Source organism: Balaenoptera acutorostrata, chromosome 7 (genome assembly GCF_949987535.1).
Source record: "Balaenoptera acutorostrata chromosome 7, mBalAcu1.1, whole genome shotgun sequence".
Classification (NCBI taxonomy): Eukaryota; Metazoa; Chordata; class Mammalia; order Artiodactyla; family Balaenopteridae; genus Balaenoptera; species Balaenoptera acutorostrata.
Window position 1 is genome coordinate 6,984,319 of NC_080070.1, and position 17,323 is coordinate 7,001,641.

General features: G+C 64.9%; 1 protein-coding gene across 1 annotated transcript in view; it reads right to left on the reverse strand.

Annotated features, from left to right (window-relative positions):
* The window catches only part of SSPO (SCO-spondin), a 50,197-nt gene that overhangs the window by 24,480 nt on the left and 8,394 nt on the right, over positions 1-17,323 (reverse strand). The window contains 37 exon segments of the mRNA XM_057550430.1: positions 59-105; positions 1,169-1,421; positions 1,756-1,916; positions 2,258-2,457; positions 3,230-3,273; positions 3,276-3,310; positions 3,495-3,825; positions 3,936-4,058; positions 4,141-4,188; positions 4,191-4,376; positions 4,863-5,030; positions 6,324-6,403; positions 7,142-7,214; positions 8,502-8,642; positions 8,730-8,901; positions 9,523-9,632; positions 9,755-9,973; positions 10,301-10,393; positions 11,289-11,343; positions 11,472-11,587; positions 11,590-11,627; positions 12,214-12,361; positions 12,465-12,632; positions 12,721-12,861; positions 12,974-13,129; positions 13,261-13,466; positions 13,468-13,487; positions 13,552-13,640; positions 14,406-14,637; positions 15,083-15,294; positions 15,494-15,727; positions 15,950-16,119; positions 16,206-16,296; positions 16,399-16,507; positions 16,510-16,553; positions 16,901-17,010; positions 17,085-17,212. Coding sequence (XP_057406413.1) covers positions 59-105; positions 1,169-1,421; positions 1,756-1,916; positions 2,258-2,457; positions 3,230-3,273; positions 3,276-3,310; positions 3,495-3,825; positions 3,936-4,058; positions 4,141-4,188; positions 4,191-4,376; positions 4,863-5,030; positions 6,324-6,403; positions 7,142-7,214; positions 8,502-8,642; positions 8,730-8,901; positions 9,523-9,632; positions 9,755-9,973; positions 10,301-10,393; positions 11,289-11,343; positions 11,472-11,587; positions 11,590-11,627; positions 12,214-12,361; positions 12,465-12,632; positions 12,721-12,861; positions 12,974-13,129; positions 13,261-13,466; positions 13,468-13,487; positions 13,552-13,640; positions 14,406-14,637; positions 15,083-15,294; positions 15,494-15,727; positions 15,950-16,119; positions 16,206-16,296; positions 16,399-16,507; positions 16,510-16,553; positions 16,901-17,010; positions 17,085-17,212 — 4,951 coding nt within the window.

The following is a 17,323-nucleotide window of genomic DNA, read 5'->3' on the forward strand; positions in this document are numbered from 1 at the left end:
CCCTGTGGTCCCTGAGACCCCACCACTGCCCATTCCTGGGCCCTGAGCATGGGGGTACCTGGGCAGGGCTCCGAGGTGCACAACATCACACCAGAGATACAAGTGCTGCAGAGAGAGGGCCCAGTGAGGCCACAATCAGCCCCTGCTCCTTGGAGCCCTGTGCACCTGCCCACAGGGAGAAGTGGCTGGGACCACAGTGTCCACCGCACAGAAGAGGAACCCGAGGGTCTGGGAAGTAAAGCAAGTTGCCCTGTGTCCCACGTGAAGTGCGTGAGTGACCAAGGATTCTCACCCAGCCCCCCCACCCCGCAATTCCACCCTCCGTGAGCTCCCTGACGGCCCAGGTACTGTGCTGCCCTTCGTCCCACGATTTTATCAAGAAGTCGTCTTTTTATACTTTTTATTCCATTTGTATTTATTAAACACTGTGTAGAAATGACTTTGAGCGACACTTCGGGGCCAGTTAGGAGCTGTTCAGAAGGAGTAGACACTAGCTTGAGTCTCCTGGATCTTTCTCTTGAGTATTTCCTCCTTTTTACTTTTCTCCAATAAAAATGTTTTAAAGCCCACTTGTCAAGTATGTGGACATTCCAGAAAAAAAAATCTAAGAGAGAAAAGGCAAAAGAGAAAGGGGCAGGGGGAAAGGAGGAATGAAGGAGGGAATTGGGGGAGGACCAGGGGACAGAAAATAAAAAGGAAGAAGAAAATGAACTGAAAAGAAAGAAAAAAGAACGGAAAATTGAAAAAAACAGAGGGAACGGGGTTAGCGCGCCCTCTGCTGGCAGATCCTGGTATCAGTTTTGATGTTTTGGGTGTTTAAAGGCTTCTGAGCAGAAAGCAAGTGCAGCCCAGGAAGTGAATTACACTTAGGAAAGAGAAACAGAGGTAACTGGAAGGAGAACGTAGAACGCCCCCACTCCAGGCTCTAGTTCCATCATAAATCGCCTCTCCCAGCTGAGCCTCAGTCTCCCCATCAGTCAAATGAGCACGAAGGTCCCTACAGACGCCTGCCCCTCCAGGCCTGGCAGCATCCAGTTCACTTCAGCATTCCCAGGGCCCAGGCCTGGCAGCACAGAGGCATGCTGAGCCCCCCCGTGTGTGTGGGAGTCCACATCTGTCCACCTCTGGAGCCACCAAGCCCCACCCCCATCCCGACGCTGGTACCCACCAGTTATTGCAGGAGTCCAGCCGGGCCACTGCTCCAGGTGCATAGAGCTGCCCGTGCAGCTGGCAGGGGCACTGACTCACGGGCAGGCAGCTGGCGCTGTGCAGGAAGAGGCTAGGGGGACAGGCGCAGCCAGGGGTGCAGACGCTGGTGCACTCCACCCCAGGGCCCTGCGCCAGGCACAGCCGAGGGCGTGGGCCCCCCTCCTGGTGGCACTGCTCAGCTGAGCGGAACACCATGTCGCCTGGGCACTGGGCTGGACGGGAAGACAGGGCGGGTCTCAGCAGGGGCAGGCGGGAAGGGCAGGGAGGTGGAGGGGCGGGGGGAACCTGCACGCAGGTGACAGGTGGCAGTCAGTCAGAGGGACTGAGAGTCGGATGAAGCCCCCTACCTCAGGGCATAGCCCTGCCTGGTCCCCGGTGGCTGGGGGCTGGAGGAGACCCAGGAAATCGGGCAAAGTCTCTCTTAGCTCAAGGCATGGCCTGTCCTGGAGGCAGAGCTCGGTGTCATGCAAAGGTAGGTGGTGAAAGGTCAAACCCCCAGGGGCCGGCAGGACGCGCCTGATGGGAGGATGGGAGGGGACTCGGCACCTGTGCAGGGCTGCGTGTTGCAGCCCCTGGTCTGGCTGTGGGGTCCCTGGCACCCGGGGTCCCCAGGAGCTGAGGCAGAGCAGCTGTGCCCGCGTGTCTGGACGCCTCCATCGCAGGGCGCTGAGCAGGTGGACCAGGCGGCCCACAGACCCCAGCCGCCGGGTACCGTCAGGAAGAGTGGAGTCGACCGTGAGGGACGCAGGAAAGAGGGGCTGAGCATGGCCGTGCGAGGGTCTGGAGCTGTGCGGGCTGGGGCCGTGCAGGGTCCTACCTGCAGCTTCGGCCCCACCAACATCCACTCCTCCAGCGAGGCCCCCAGCGCTCCCTCAGGCCAGGCCCACCCTGTTCATCTCCTGCTGGGCTTCCTGGGGCTGCGACTGGGGGCCGGGAGAATCTTCTGGACAATAGCCAGGCTTGCCCCCGCCCCTCCCGAAGGGTCATTCTCTTCAGCTGCTCCTCACCCCACCCGAGGGCCCCAGACACACCAGGGACAGAAGGGGCCACACCTGGGCACACAGCGGGGCTGCAGGGCTCCTCCTAGGTGGCCTCTCCTGGGCAGGACGTGTCCCCAGGGTTGGGGCAGAGCCAGGAACGGCTGCGCCAGCCTGGGCCCCCTCCAGGGACGAGGGAGCTCCGGGAGCAGGAGGACCGGGAACCCCAGGGTGTCCAGCCCAACGCCTCTGCAGGGAAAAGGGCAGGACACTGCACGGGGCCCTGCAGGGCGGGGCGGCTCGGGGGACCTGGGTGAGGTCCGAGAAGCTATGGGGGCGACGGAAGGGCTCATGAGGATGAGTGCGGCCTCTGCCCCTCGGGGACCTCCACCGTCAGCCCCGATCTCCCTCTCGGAGCAGAGCCTTCCGCTGAATCTGGTTCACTGGGGCCCCACCTCTGTCTGTGGACCTGGCTGGCACCTCGACATGTTCACTACCCATCCTCACATTTTCTCCCAGATCAAAACTTCCAGAGCCTTCTAAACAACTGGCCTTCATTCAGCCTCAATGTGGAAACCCAAGAGTCCCCTCAGACACCCAGCCGCCCTTCTCCACTGCAAGAGCCTGGCCCAGACCCCCCTGGACCCACGCCTGCACCCCAACTTCCCTGCTCTGCCCGCTGCCCCGTCGCCCTGCGCACCAGTGAGACGCAGAGACCTCTGCTGGGATGGTTCTGCCTGAGGGGCCCCAGCAGCGGAAAGAGGACAGCAGTCCTGGCCCCTAAGAGCTTCTGACCGGCCCCCTCCAGCCCCCCCCATAGCCTCATGCCCACACCGTGCTCTCAGACACCCTGCGCCCCCCAGGCCAGCCTGGGTCCAGGCCCTCGTCTCCTCCCCGCACAAAGCTCCACACATGGAGGCCAGTTCCAGGGCGCCTCCCGGATGGGGAGGCTTTGCTGACCACCCAGGCAGAGTGAGCAGAGGCTTGACCCCGCCGTTCTCAGGGCGGCGGTCTGGAGGAGGGAGGTGGGCTGCTGCGTACACACCTGCCCTGCACGCTGGCAGCTCCTGCCTCTCGCCTTCACACGAGCCCCCCCGGAAGCGGCCGGAGGGCTGGAGGGAGACCTGAGGAGAGCGGCAGCCTGGGCACCTGCTCTCATCTCCCTGCCCCTCAGCCCCGCCTCCATCATCCCGCATCCTCCAGCCAGCACCCTCTCCCCTGCAGGCCCCTCAGCTCTCCCCCCTCCACACCCATCCCCTTCCCTCTCCCATTTCCCTTCCCCTCCCTCGCTGGCTCTGTCCTGCACACCTGAACCTGGCCCTCACGCCAGAGCCACAGGAGCGGTCGCAGGGACCCCAGGAGGACCAGGCTGACCAGCCGCAGGCCACGGGGCAGCCCCCTGGTTCACACAGCAGAGCCTCCTTCCCACACACACTGCAGGCGGGGAGAAGCCGAGGCAGGGGGTCAGGACTGGGGAGGGAGGGGGAGGGGGGAGGGGAGCGTCCCCTGACCCGGGCCCTCCCCACGGGGCGGAGGCCCTGACCGTCGGCTGCAGTCGTCCAGGAGGAAGGGCACCCCCGGCTGCTTCGCCCAGCAGGCAGCGAGAGTCCTGGAGGAGGAGCCCGGGGGGCAGCGGCATCTGGGGTCGGGGAGGAGGGCACTCAGCCCCGGGCAGGAAGGGGAGGCGGACGCCCCACACTCCCCCGAGGGCTCTGCCCACAGCACCCCTGCTTGCTGGGCCCGCCTCACCTTCCAGACAGTGTCCGCCGCAGCATCTGTTGGCCTCGGGATCCAGGCAGGAAGGTGGGCACGGGGGCACCAGCCCCGTCTGGCACAGCTCAGCACTCGCATGCACACGGCCCAGCCCGCAGCCTGGGGGGGATGGGCACCCGGTAGGGTGGGCAGCGGGAGCTCCCCCCCTTGGATGCCCCCACCCCAGCCCAGCTCTCCTTACCTGTGCCACCTGTGCAGGGCTGCAAGCCGCAGGGTGCCCTCTCTTGAGAGGCCCCGGGGCAGGGGCACCACCATCCTCGGGCGGGGGGTCCACACAGCTCCTCCGGCGACTCCGATGGCCTCCCCCACCAGAGACGCTGCAGGGCCCCCAGGCCTCCCACACGGCCCACGCCCCGGCCACCACGGGGGACAGAAGAACAGAGGTGGACCACGTGAGCCCAAGGAGGTGCGACCGTGCTAGAGGGAGCAGGGCCAAGGGGCAGAGAGGAGCCTGGCAGTGGCCAGCGGGGCGGCTTAGGGCAGCACCCGTGGACTCCACAGCTTTCCTTCCTGTCCCAGGAAACCTCCCCTAGGTGGCGGTGACCTGTGGAAAGATCTCTAGATCTTTACCCCTGGGGAAGGGCCCCGGGGCAATGCTCTGTCCTGTGGGCATCACCACAGCCAGCTGATCGGGCATCGCACCCCCCCGCCCCATCCTCCCTCCTTCAGTCACCTCCCAGCAGCCCCCAACCTCCCTCCTGACATCCGGTGGGCCCTCACTTCCTGCCTCTCTTGAGATCATGGAAAAGTAGGGAACTGCATCAGGAGACTTGGGTCCTAGGCCTGGTCCTACCAGATCCCTGACCTCGAGCTGGGTGACCTGGAGCAAAGCAGTCAAGCTCCCGGGGCCTCTGTCTACCCCTCCACCCAGAAAGTTGTCTCTGCAGGTAGAAGGCGTCTTACCAGCAAGAGCCACAGGCGTCATCAGGTGTGGAGGGAGCACCGTCACGGCTGCCATGTCTGGTCTCAGGGCCTTGGCCTCAGGCTGGGAGGTAGGGGTAGTGGTCTCGGTCTGCACAGTTTCCCCAAGGCTTGGGTGAGATGTGGACGCAAGACTCACTGGCCCCTTGCCTGGGGGTGCAGGAGGGAGAGGGGTGAGGCCCGTCAGCCCCCCTTCCCTGAGATGAGGCTGACGTGGGCCCTCCAGAGTGTCTCCCAGGCTTCGAGGTGGTGCAGGGTGAGGACAGCCCACACCCCACCTTCCGAGGGGCTTCAGATCAAAAAGGAAATGGGCCTCAGTAGTCCCAGGAGCACAAGAAGGGTTTTAACTGAAAGTAGAAGAAACGCTTAGTTTTGAATGAGATTTGTACTCTCCTCTCAAGAAGACACATGTGGCAGCTTCTGAGTCAAACTCACTATATAATAAACTAAAACGTTTAAGGAGAAAAAGAACAGAGGACACAAATGGCAGCTGGAGGAGCAAACGCTACCAGAGACTCAGGATCTGCTCGTGGCTACATCGGTGCCGAGAAATCGGTTGTGAGCCTCCTGGCAGCTACAGTGAAAAGGGGGTTGAGCTTCTCATTTGCTGACAAGAGATTCATGTTCAAAAGACAGCCTTTTTTCTAGAACCAGACTTAGAGTGAGATTAGACTTCGTCATGTGAGTCTGCATGTTGCAGACCTGAGTGATGGTACAAGCTGCTTCATCTGCTTTTCACAAAAGACACAGAAGCACGGGCTGGCCAGGCTCCGGGATAGCTCTCCTCAGAACTTTCGGGAAGGGACCGTACGGGTCGTCTATAAGTGCTCCTGGTCTCACAGAGGGGGAAACTGAGGCCCAGGCAGGTGGTGAGATGGGCCGAACATGTCCCAAGAGAGAAGGTCAGGCCAGGACACACCCAGCTGCCCTGACAGCTCCGCCAGCCCACCTCTCTCTGCAGATGGCTGTCCTGGGCTCCCGTGCAGGTGAAGGACCAGGTGGCCATGAGCTGGGGGCTGGCACACAGCCACAGGGAGCCCCTTCCTTGTCCTATTCAGGACCGTGCTAACTTGGTGACCCTGGCTTCCCTGTGCAAACACTCCAGAAAGGGGTGCCTGGCCGGGCAAATGGGCGAGCGGAGGGAGTGCCAGGCGGCATCCCACAGCCCGGCCAGGGCTCTGGGGGAAGCAGACACCCTGCAGGGCACAGGCTCAGCCCTGGGGACCAGCCAGGGGCCTCGTACCCTGGAGTCCAGGATGGTGGGCAGGGGCAGGAGCCGGCCAAGGCATCCACGGTGACCACATCTCCCTCCCCAAGCCCACCCTGCTCAGTCAGGGGACGAGAGAGGTCAGAAGACTGAACTCTCAAGAGTAACAGCCCCTTGCTCTGAAAGAACAGGCGGGCTGGGGGGCTGGGAAGGGGGCCTGGAGTTTGGGCACATACCTGTGCGGGGCACGGGTGATCCCTGCTGGGGACGCCAGCGTTCAGCCTCTGCCTCTGCCAGCCCCTGCGGAGGGAAAGGGCTCAGCTTGCCTGCGCAGCTCTAGCCCCCAGGGCTGCCCCGCCCGGTGTCCCGGCATCTGCCTCTCATTCCCCTGGGGATGCACTGGGTCCCACAGCCCCGCCCCCGCCCCGCAGGGCAGAGCCGGGTGTGGAGCTTCATTCCTCTGTAACACCTCAGGGCTCGGCACCCCCAGGCGCCAGGAGTTCAGGAGCTGTTCTCACTGCCCCCTGAGGGGATCCACTCGGCTGTCTCCCCCAAACCCCCGTCGCTCCCCCCTCCAGCACCCACGCGTGTCCTGAGTGCTGTGGTCACCCTCCCCTCTAGGGTCCCAACCGGGTTGTTCTCCAGTGGGAGAGTGCCCACCCTCGTCTCTTCGTTACAGACGCCCCCTCACCCCCCATCCTTCCAGCCTCGTCCAGGAAGCCTCTGGGGACTCTGGGCTCAGGGTGGCTCTGAGCACCTGATGCCCTGGTGCCTGCCCTGTGGGCGCGGGCCTCTCCTGTCTCCCAAACTCCTCCAGGCCAGGCATCTGCCCTGTGCTCCTGTCCCTCTGGCCATCCCTTTGGCCCCCAGCCCAGCAGCAGGCTGGCCCCCAGGAGGCTCGGCGCCGAAGGCCTGACCCAGAAAGCAGCAGCAGGGACGCACAGGGAGGCAACGCTGGCTGACCGTGAAGAGAGGGAGACACAGGGCTGCTGGGACGCCGAGGCCAGCTCCCCAGGCGCTGCACCACACCCGCTGGGCCCGTCTCCCCACTCACCTCCCTGGGCTTGGGGGAGGCAGCTGTCCAGGCTGGGTGGAGGAGAGGGCCGGGGTCCAGGCTGTGGACGGGACTCTGAGAGGAAAAATAACCAAGGGAACTCCCGGGGCTCGCCCAGCTTCAGAGCTGCATCCGGGCAGGGGGTCATCTCCGGGTGGGTCTGGGGCGGGGAACCTGGGCGGGCACTGCGCGCTAAGCCTAGGCAAGGGGATGCTCTCCACAGTGGTCCTAAAGGCGAGGATCCCCTGGAAGGCTTGTTAACCAGATGGCTGGGGCCCACCCCACAGTGTCTGCCTCAGGAGGTTGAGGCTGGGACCTGAGACTCTGCACTGCTACCACCTTCCGGGTGACGCTGATGCTGCGGCTTCAGGGGCCACACGTTGAGAACCACTGACCTCCAGACTCTAGGACAGGACACAGACGCCGAGAACCACTGACCTCCAGACTCTAGGACGGGGGCACAGACGCCGAGAACCACTGACCTCCAGACTCTAGGACAGGGGCACAGACGCCGAGAACCACTCACCTCCAGACTCTAGGACGGGGGCACAGATGCCGAGAACCACTGACCTCCAGACTCTAGGACAGGGGCCACACTTTGAGAACCACTGACCTCCAGACTCTAGGACGGGGGCACAGATGCCGAGAACCACTGACCTCCAGACTCTAGGACAGGGGCCACACTTTGAGAACCACTGACCTCCAGACTCTAGGACGGGGCACAGACGCCGAGAACCACTGACCTCCAGACTCTAGGACGGGGCACAGACGCCGAGAACCACTGACCTCCAGACTCTAGGACGGGGCACAGACGCCAAGAACCACTGACCTCCAGACTCTAGGACGGGGCACAGACGCCAAGAACCACTGACCTCCAGACTCTAGGACAGGGGCCACACTTTGAGAACCACTGACCTCCAGACTCTAGGACAGGGGCACAGACGCCGAGAACCACTGACCTCCAGACTCTAGGACAGGGGCACAGACGCCGAGAACCACTGACCTCCAGACTCTAGGACAGGGGCACAGACGCCGAGAACCACTGACCTCCAGACTCTAGGACAGGGGCACAGACGCCGAGAACCACTGACCTCCAGACTCTAGGACAGGGGCACAGACGCCGAGAACCACTGACCTCCAGACTCTAGGACAGGGGCCACACTTTGAGAACCACTGACCTCCAGACTCTAGGACGGGGGCACAGACGCCGAGAACCCCACAGCGGGAAGGGCCCTCCGAAGGCACCCGTCTGCAGCAGGTCAGCACACCGGGCCCACGGGCACTTTGCGGGTGAAGGCGGCGCAGGTGCCTCCCACAAGGCTGACCCTACGAGGCTAAGCGGGGCAGCCGGGTGCCCCACGCCTGCCAGTGCCTGCGGGCGGGGGCAGACAGCCCTCCTCATCGGAGCCGGCCTCGCTGCCTTCCACACCAGCGCACAGGGCCCCCCTCAGGGCACACTCGCCACTGGCACAGCAGTGCCCAACCCCCGGGCACGGGGGCGCTGCCGGTGGGGACACGGGTGCAGGGGGATGGCTGAGGGGTCCTGCCCGTCCCTCCTGCCCGCTCCCGCCCCTAGCCCAGCCTGTACCTGGCTCACAGCCCAGCAGCTCCGCCGGCAGGGGGATGCCATGGTTGGCCTCCCTGTGGGGGGCGGCACTGAGGTGCACATCGAGGGGCCACACCCGGATGTACCGCGCCTGCACCATCCGGCCAAACGTCCACACTGCGGGGGCCACGTCATCCCGGTTCCCAGGAAAAAGCTGTGGGCACAGGGGTCCATGCTCACCGAGGCTCGAGCCGGCCTTCCGCTCAGGCTGCCACCGTGACCCTCCCCAGTGCCCCCCTTGCCCATCCCCCAACCTTCATGGCATGGACCCGGCCTTCCCAGAGCTCATGCTCTCCTGGCATAAGCCATCCAGGTCCCTCAAGGTTGAGGGGCTCTGGTCCTGGTTTCCTGAGGGCCACGCCAGTGCCCAGACACAGCAGATGCTCCTCAAGTGTAAGAGCGTAAGAGCAAACATACTGTCTCCCTGGGGAGGAAGCAAACCCCCCACGAGGGCAGGGCCGTGCCCAGGCTGTTCTCCACGGGCCGTGAGGCCTTCAGTGAACTTGATGTCACCCCAACCCCCTCCCTCCACGGTAGAGCTTCCCACACCTGCCCTGTGTCTGAGCCACTTCGCTTGTTTCTGATGCCCCTTTGACAGTGATCCCCAAGCCCCCTGCTCCACAGAACACTGTCCCTGCTACTAACAGGTGTTGGACAAGCCTCTAAAACAGGCAATGTCCTTCTGGATACTAGAAGCCCCTCAGGGACAAAGACTTTGCATCCCACAAAGGGGCATGGTGGGTCTCTGGCCCAGGGGGGTCCAGATGGGTGGTACCTTGGGTGGAGGCTGAATACCAGGCAGGACGTCACGATAGTTGTGCCAGTGTAGACCATCGTTGCTGAACTGGAGCAAGTCTGAGGACCCAGCCCCCTGCACCATGATGCCTGGGGGGAGGGGCAGGGGTCAGAGTGAACACTACCCTCAGCCCACCAACCTCCACCGCCACCGCTACCTCCATCCACCGTCTGCCACCTCCTCCTCCAGCCCCTGCCCCCTCCCCACGCACCAGTGAGGTTCCGGGGCCGTAGCAGGTCCAGCTGCAAGTAGGGGGGCTGGGTGTGCCGCTGAGCATCAGCATCCTCTACGGGGCTCCAGCCCTGCTGCCCAGGTGCCCCCGTGGGAGGCCTTAGGATGGCAGCCCAGGTGGGGCGCTCCAGCTGCTGGGGCGAAGCATGCAGGCTCCCCTCGGGCAGTCGGGCCAGGCCCAGGGGAGAACAGCAGGGATCTGGGTGCACGAGAGAGGGGCTGGAGTTGGGGGAGGGCAGAGGGTGGCAGGAGCCTGCTAGGGGCATAGTTAGGAAGGCACAAGGGGAGTTGGGGGATTTGAAGGGCCCACACAGTTGACCTTGTGGTGTCAACAGGGACAGAAGGCTGGTGCAGGGAAGGCAGGGATGGAGAGGCAACTTAGGCTGGGATGACGTCTAGATCCTTAGGCTAACCATCCTCCCCATGGAAGCAAGAGCTATAGCCCAGCGATCCTGTTTCCCCTCCCAAGTTGGACAACCCTTGGGCAACATCCCCCCTCCGCCCTACAATAGCCCGTGGCCCTTACCTCCGGGGGGAGGCAGAACGTGGGTGATCAGAGGGGCCCCGATCTGGGGGCTTGGGGCTGGAGGGGCCGTGTGGCGGACCGTGTGGTTCTCTCCTGTGTGGGGAGACTCAGGCTCACACCAGCCCCTGGCCCAGCTCCCTGACCTCTCTCCACTTCCTGGGGCACTTTCTCTCCCACGACTTCCCAGGAGCTTTGGGAACAGCGACCCCAACTGGAAAAAACCATCCTCTTTCCCTTGTTGTGAGTTGGGGGTTTTCACTTCCACTGAATACTTAGAGAATGTAGAATAAAACCGCCAGTCCAAAGCCACTTCAGGGGCCAGGACCGAGCGGCTGCAGTTCCTAATCCTGGGCTGCTGTCGCTAATAGGGTACCCTTGTGGGCACGAGAAAAGGGCATCTCTGGATGGAAGCGGTCCTCCAGGCTAGAGCCTCGCCCCCACTCGCCACGTAACTTGTGCAGTGAACCACCTGTACAACTGTGCATGCGGGCTCTCTCCTAACCTCAGCAGCCTATGGGTGCACTTTTAAGATATGGAATCTGGGCCCAAAGGTGCATCAGTTTCTGAGCCTATGTATCTTCCTGTTTTATTTAAAATTCAGTTTCCAAGTAAAGATGCTCTTGAAAAGTCCAACTTTGTCATGGTTGCTCTTAGGGGGAACAGGGAAGGAACCAAATCTGGCCCAGCAAAACCAGAGAAAAGAAAGTGCCCTCAAGGGTGACCTCACAGGGGAGGCAAAACCCCAAAAAAGGTCAGAGGAGGCGGGCAGAGATTGAGGCCCGGCCTTAGGAGAGCAGAGACAAGCGCTCTTCCCCCCAGCCCCACCCCAGAGGGCCCCTTCCTTCCCCAGCATCCAGGACCCAGGCTCCCATCACCCTGAGGCTGGGGTAGCCGGTGCCCCCCTGACTTGGTGCTGCCACCTGTGGCTCCGAGTCCTCGCCATCCTCCTCCCCTTGGGGCTCCTCTGCCACCCCGCAGACCCACTCACCGGGTAGGACACAGCGGCAACATGACTCTCCCACTCCCTCCACCAGCACCCAGTCCTGCGGGCACAAGAGTCAGGCTAGACGTGCTGAACTGGCCACCTGCCTGGCCCGACCCGCAACCCTGGCCTCTACACAGCTCACCCCGCCCCCGCTGCCCTGGCCCCAGGGCCCCTGTTCCCCCTCACCTGGGGGCAGCTGCCCAGCGGGCAGCAGGGGGAGCAGCGTGACGTGCTGTCGTGCAGACACTCGCAGACCCCGCAGGGGTCCTCTCGCCAGCGATCCCCCACTCGGCGGACCCGGCGTGCTGCTCACAGCCCTCACGGGGCCTCGTCTGGCACCTGGGGAGGGAGGGCCGCCCCTCACCTGGGGAGTGGGCTCAGCTAGGCAAACACCCCATTCTGGTTTGCCGGGAGTGAGGGGTTTCCCAGGACTCAGGACTTTCAGTGATAGAACCTGGAAAGTCCTGGGCCAACGGGAACACTTGGTCACCCCGTCACCCCGACCCCACCCCAAACCCGAGACACTGCAGCTGGCCCAAGAGAGGGGTATGGAAGCAAGCTGTGCCAGCGGAGCGGTCCCAGAGGGGCTGGACAGGCAGATATGGCTACTCCCCCTACAAGCCTCACCCCAGGTACCTCCAGAGGCACGAGGTGCAAACCGGAGGGCCCATACCCATCCCTGGACTTGGGGGCCCCCTACATCCCCTTTTTGGACCTCCAGGGCATGAAACTGATGCAGGAGAAGGCCAGGGATCCCCAAAGATGCGCTGGGAGTCCTGGTGTTTAGACTAATAGGGGCACAGAGTGCCGGGGTCCTTATCTGGGGTCTGTGGTGCCCGTGGAAGCAACTTCAGCACAGGCGGCTTCCCAAGTGGGAGCTGGAGGTGAGGTCAAGGTCCCCGCACGTCCCTGGAGGGTGCAGTAGCTGCGGGCCTTGCGGTGGATGCCCCGGCACTGGCCACCTCGGCCAGCGAGGCAGGTGTTGTTGGCGCTCTGGAAGGACCACTGAATGCTCCGGCTCTCACAGGGGCCCAGGCACTCGGCCCAGGGGAACCAGGATGACCAGCCACAGTTCACTGAGGGAGGGCCAAGGGTCAGGGCCGCAGCAGGGCTGGGTGCCCCACCGGCTGGTCTGGGAGGAGACCAGAGACCCCTCAGGAAGGGCCGGGGGGGCCTCACCGGCACAGTCTGGGTTGGGCCGTCCATCTTGGCAGATGCAGAGCCGGCAGTCGGTCTCGATGCGCTGCCCACACCAGTAGCGGGTGCCGTCCACCAGGCAGGGGCGCTGCCGCGGCCACACACACCACCCCTCGTCACCCAGCACCTGCCCTGTGGGGCGCCAGCAGCCTAGGGAAGGCCCAGGGTGAGGCTTCTCTGCGGAGAGCTCAGACCCGGCAGACATGCCCGCTGTACCCCAGGCCCAGAGCCCCCTTACCTGGGCTGCTGCAGGGCCGGTCAGGGGGCCACTCGGCCTGACCAGAGACGTCATCACAGGTCAAAGGGCAAGGGGCACAGGGATGGAACACCAGCTCCCCGGAGCAGGTGACACTGGGGCAGCCGTCCTGAGGGCAGGGTCCTGAGACGAAGCCGAACCAGAGGTCATCGAGGGCGGGTCCCCTTCAGGGACAAGCCGCCCGCCAGCAGCCCCTCCACACTTCACCCACCGTGCCCTCCTCCCGTCCACTCACTGGTCTGGCGGGTGCTGGGAGCGTCCCCAGGCAGCATGGCACAGGTCTGGCCGCCGTTCCGGGGTGGGTGGCGCTGCCGCTGCCGGGTCCTGGTGCCCCTGCATGGCTCAGAGCACGGGGACCAGGGAGACCAGGAGGTCCACTCACCGTCCACGGTGAGGAGGAAGGGCCGACCAGTGGGGAGGCGGGCTGTGAAGTTGGGCCGGGGACCAGTGTCTTCCTCCCTCCGGCTCTCTGTAGGCCCCGCCCACCCCACTGGCCTCCTGGTGCCCAGGACCCCTCACCCGGGCAGGCGGCCGTGAAGCAGGCCTGAGTCTGGGGCTCGGGGCCCGGGCAGTGCCGCAGCACCGGGAGACTGGGCGGGGAGCAGCGGCGACTGCAGCCCTGCACCCCGGGCCCACGCGTCTGGCTGCACGGCGCCCATGGGCTCCAGGGGCCCCAGGCCTCACACCGCTGCTCTTCCCGGGAGGGCCCTGCCTCCCCTGCCAATTCAGTCAGGCTGCCCATCGCACACCTGGGGAGGGAATGGGGTCAGGGCGACTTCCGCTTTGGGGGCACCACCCGCTCCCGACCCTCACCAGCTGGAAGCCGAGGCAGAGGCCATCCGGGTAGGAGTATCCTGGGCAGGGAAGCCCTGTCCTGTTGGGGCCTCCTGGGACTGGCAGCCCTCTGAGGGGAAGGGGAGACAAAACAGTTAGGTGGGAGTGAGAGCCACCTCCCAGGCCCCCCAGCCTTGGCCTCCATCAGGCGAACAGTGTGCCTACCACAGCCCAGCTCATCCTCGCCCTGGGGACAGTCGGCGAACCCATCGCAGAGCCGCTCAGGGTTCAGGCACAGCTGGGGAGCCAAACCACAGGGGAAGAGGCTGCCGCAGGGGGGCAGGAGCCTGCAGAGGGGGGCGGGGAGCCGAAGGCATGGGCTGGGGGTATGAGGCAAAACCCTCAGGGGACACGGCCTGGCTCAGACACCTTTGTGAGGGGTCCAGGAGGGGCAGGCCACAGGGGAGGAGATGGGGCCTGTGGACAGCGCCCAGCCGCCACCAGGTGGCCAGGCCGTGAAGGTCTGACTTGCGGGGACACAGAGGGGACCTCCAGGCCTGGTAGGGAGAAGCTGGGGGAGCCCCCCCAAACTGCCCCCCCCCACTGCGGCAGAGCCACTCACTGCCCACCCTCTAATGCATCCAGCCCAAATGTGGGCAAAGACAAAAGCCCTTTCTTCTCTCCCCCGGGCTGGGCGGGCGGGCAAAAGTTTTCAAAGGGAGTTTCCGGGGAAAGATTCAAGGAGGACAAAACTCGCTCAGACTCGGCGGCCCCCAGACCTAAGTCGCTCTCTAGCGAGCGCCCCCGCGAAGCGCAGGGGGCGGAGTTCCGTCGGGTGGGGGCGGGAGGAGAGGGCGCCCCGCCCGCTGGGCGCGTGGCCGCGCCAGCCGGGCTCTCACCGCAGGCGCCGGGGTCCCCGTCCGAGCCGTCGCACAGCGGCGCGGGGGCCACACAGAGCGGGCCGCGGGCGCAGGGCGGGAGGTGCGGCGCGCAGGGCTGGTCGCAGCCGCTCTCGTCGCCGCCGTCGGCGCAGTCCTCCTCGCCGTCGCAGCGCCAGCCCCGCGGGGCGCACTCGCCGCTGCCGCCGCTCGCGAAGTCGACGGGGCCGCAGGGGCGCCGCGGGGGCTTCCGCGCTCCACCCCGGCGGGGCGCCCGGGGAGGCCTGCAGGCCGCCGGGCCCTTCCACCGCCTCCGGCTCCGCTCCCCCTCCAGGCCCTTCCGGCCCCCCACCTGCGCCCGGCCCTCCCCAAGTCCAGCCGCTCCCGCTTTTTGCTGCCCTACTGGTTTTGCAAAAGCTCTCCCGCCGCCTCCAAGAATTCCCGTTAGACGCCAGTCGGTTTAGAGGGGGGCCTTGAACTTCTGGGAATAAAGTTTGGACTCTTTCAGTCCCCCTCAAACGCCCTTCACTTCCTTCATTCCGGTGTCTCCAGGAGGCTGAGTCTGGGCCCTGCTCCTTCCCACCCCCAGCATCTGCCCCAAGGCCTCCCTCTGAGGCGCTGTCCCCTCCCTTCCAGGCCTCCAGACCCCACTTTCTCACCCCCTTCCCTCCAGGAGACTCACGGGGGCTGACGCTCGCCTGGGGAGTAGGTACAGTCTCCCTGGAGACAGCAGAGGGGCCAGGCAAGGTACCAGCCGGGGAAGTGGGCAGAGAGGGGAGCGGGCAGCGCCCAGGCCCCTCGTCGGCTCCATCTGGGCAGTTGCAGATTCCGTCACACAGGTGGATGGTCCCCACGCAGGCACCATCGACGCACGACACCTCCCCAGGGGTGCAGTTCACTTGCCCTGTAGCCAGAGAAAGGCGCTGGTCCCGGGGCACTGCCTCACTGTTTGGGGTGCGCTCACTCACACACCCACAGGTGCCCACTTCTCAGCCGGAAGCTGGATTGGTGAAGGAGGGGAGGCAGGCAGGTGGGGACCCACAAGATGGGTCTCTCGGAAGGGGACGCCTGGTGGGCTGGAGTCCGGGGTAGGGACCGCTAACCCTGACAGGACTCCTCGTCAGCAGCGTCCAGAACGTCAGGGTGCCCATCGCAGAGCAGGGCGGGGGGCAGGCAGCGCCCGTCAGCGCAGGCCAGTGGGTCCTGGGGGCACGGGCAGCCCTGCTCATCCGTCCCGTCTCCACAGTCGTCCTGCCCATCACAGATCAGGGCCAGGGGCAGGCAGTGGCCGGAGCTGCAAGACATCTGCCCCTCCCCACGGCCTGGGGTGGCACAGCCTGGGGTGGCACAGCCTGGTGTGGGGAGGGCAGGCAGGCTGAGGACACTGACAAGGGGTCCCAGAGAAGCCCCCAAACCCAGAAACCAGAACAGCCCTGCCCACAAGTCGCAGCTGCTGATAACAAGAGCAGCAGCTTAGGAAGCCGCCCTAGGACGCATGCTTCCGTTACACTTTCAAGGAACTAACCCGCCACTCGGCCACTGCCACCCGGGACACTCACCCTCCTCGTCTGAGCCATTGCCACAGTCATCCTGGTAGTCACAAAGCCACCCGTGGGGCACACAGTGCCCGCTCTCCTGGCATGGGGCCTCTCCCTCCGCACCGCCAGGCACCGGCTCCTCACCGCGGCTACCGTCATCCCCACAAAGCCACTGACTTTCCTGGCACGTGCTGAGGACACAGTGTCCTGGGACCCGCTGCAGCACTGGGTTCAGCCAGCCCAGGGCACAGGGCTCCCCCCGAGGCCCCCCACTCACCAGTTGCCACAGTCTCTCTGCAGTACGGTGCGCGGGGGGAAGAAGCTGCCTCGCCACTTGCAGGGGCAGGGAGCCGGCTCGAGGCAGACTCCTGAGATCAGAGGGCAGGGCTCTGGCAAAAGGGGCGCAGCAGCCCTCTGTGCCAGCCCTGTCACCATGGCCTTGTGGGCCCCTCCCCTCTGCCCACTCTGACCCTACACACAGTGCAGCAGAGTCCCCTCAGGACAGAAGCAGCCCTCCACACGGGCAACGGCCTGGCAGTGCCACCCAGGACCATGGTCATGGCAGGTGGGGGGGGACGCATGGGGCCACAGGCCTCATACCCCTGGCCCCCTTCACGCTGCAGAGCTGGGTGGAGAGGAGAGAGGCTTGGGTCCCTGAGGTGCAAGGGCACCAGGATGCAACAGCAGCAGGCGAGCCAGCCTGAGGCGACACTCAGGGAGGGCACGGGGGTGCGTGGCGTAGACTCTTGCCGAGCCCCTCCCAAGGCTATTTGCAACGTGCACGCTCCACAGAGCCGCAATTTCATCATGTTTGGTTCATCTAGGAAAGTGTCTAGCGCACAGTAAGCACTCCACACGTATTTGCCCTTGAATGAATGAATGGCTGGCTCTCAGGCTAGGAGCAGTATCCTTGAAGGAGCTGAACGTGTGGTGGGTTTGGGCATCGGGGACCGAGGGCGGGGCACACTCACTGGCAGAGCTCCTGGCTGCGCCAGCGCATGTGGGTCCCGGGCCGGGAACACTCGTCTGCGTAGGTGGCGATGGCCGAGCAGAGACACTCACAGTCGCCCCCTGAATCACATCTGAGGGAGGGAGCGCTCGGGCCCAGCGCCCGCCACCTCCACGCCCCGCCCGTCCCCAGGCCTGCTGCTCTCACCCGCGGGTGACATGCACACACCACTCGCAGTGCTGCTCTGGGGGCACCTCCGCGTGGCACCGGGCGAAGAGCGGCTGCAGCATCACCCCGCAGCGGGCGCGGGCCCAGCCGGCCCGGTGGGCGTTCACCTGCGGGCACACCCCGGTGGACCAGCCAGACTCCTCTGCAGCACCCAGCCTCTCGAACCCCCCCACCCCGGGTTTCCGCAGCTGCCCCTCCTCCCTTCCCCCTTTCCTGCC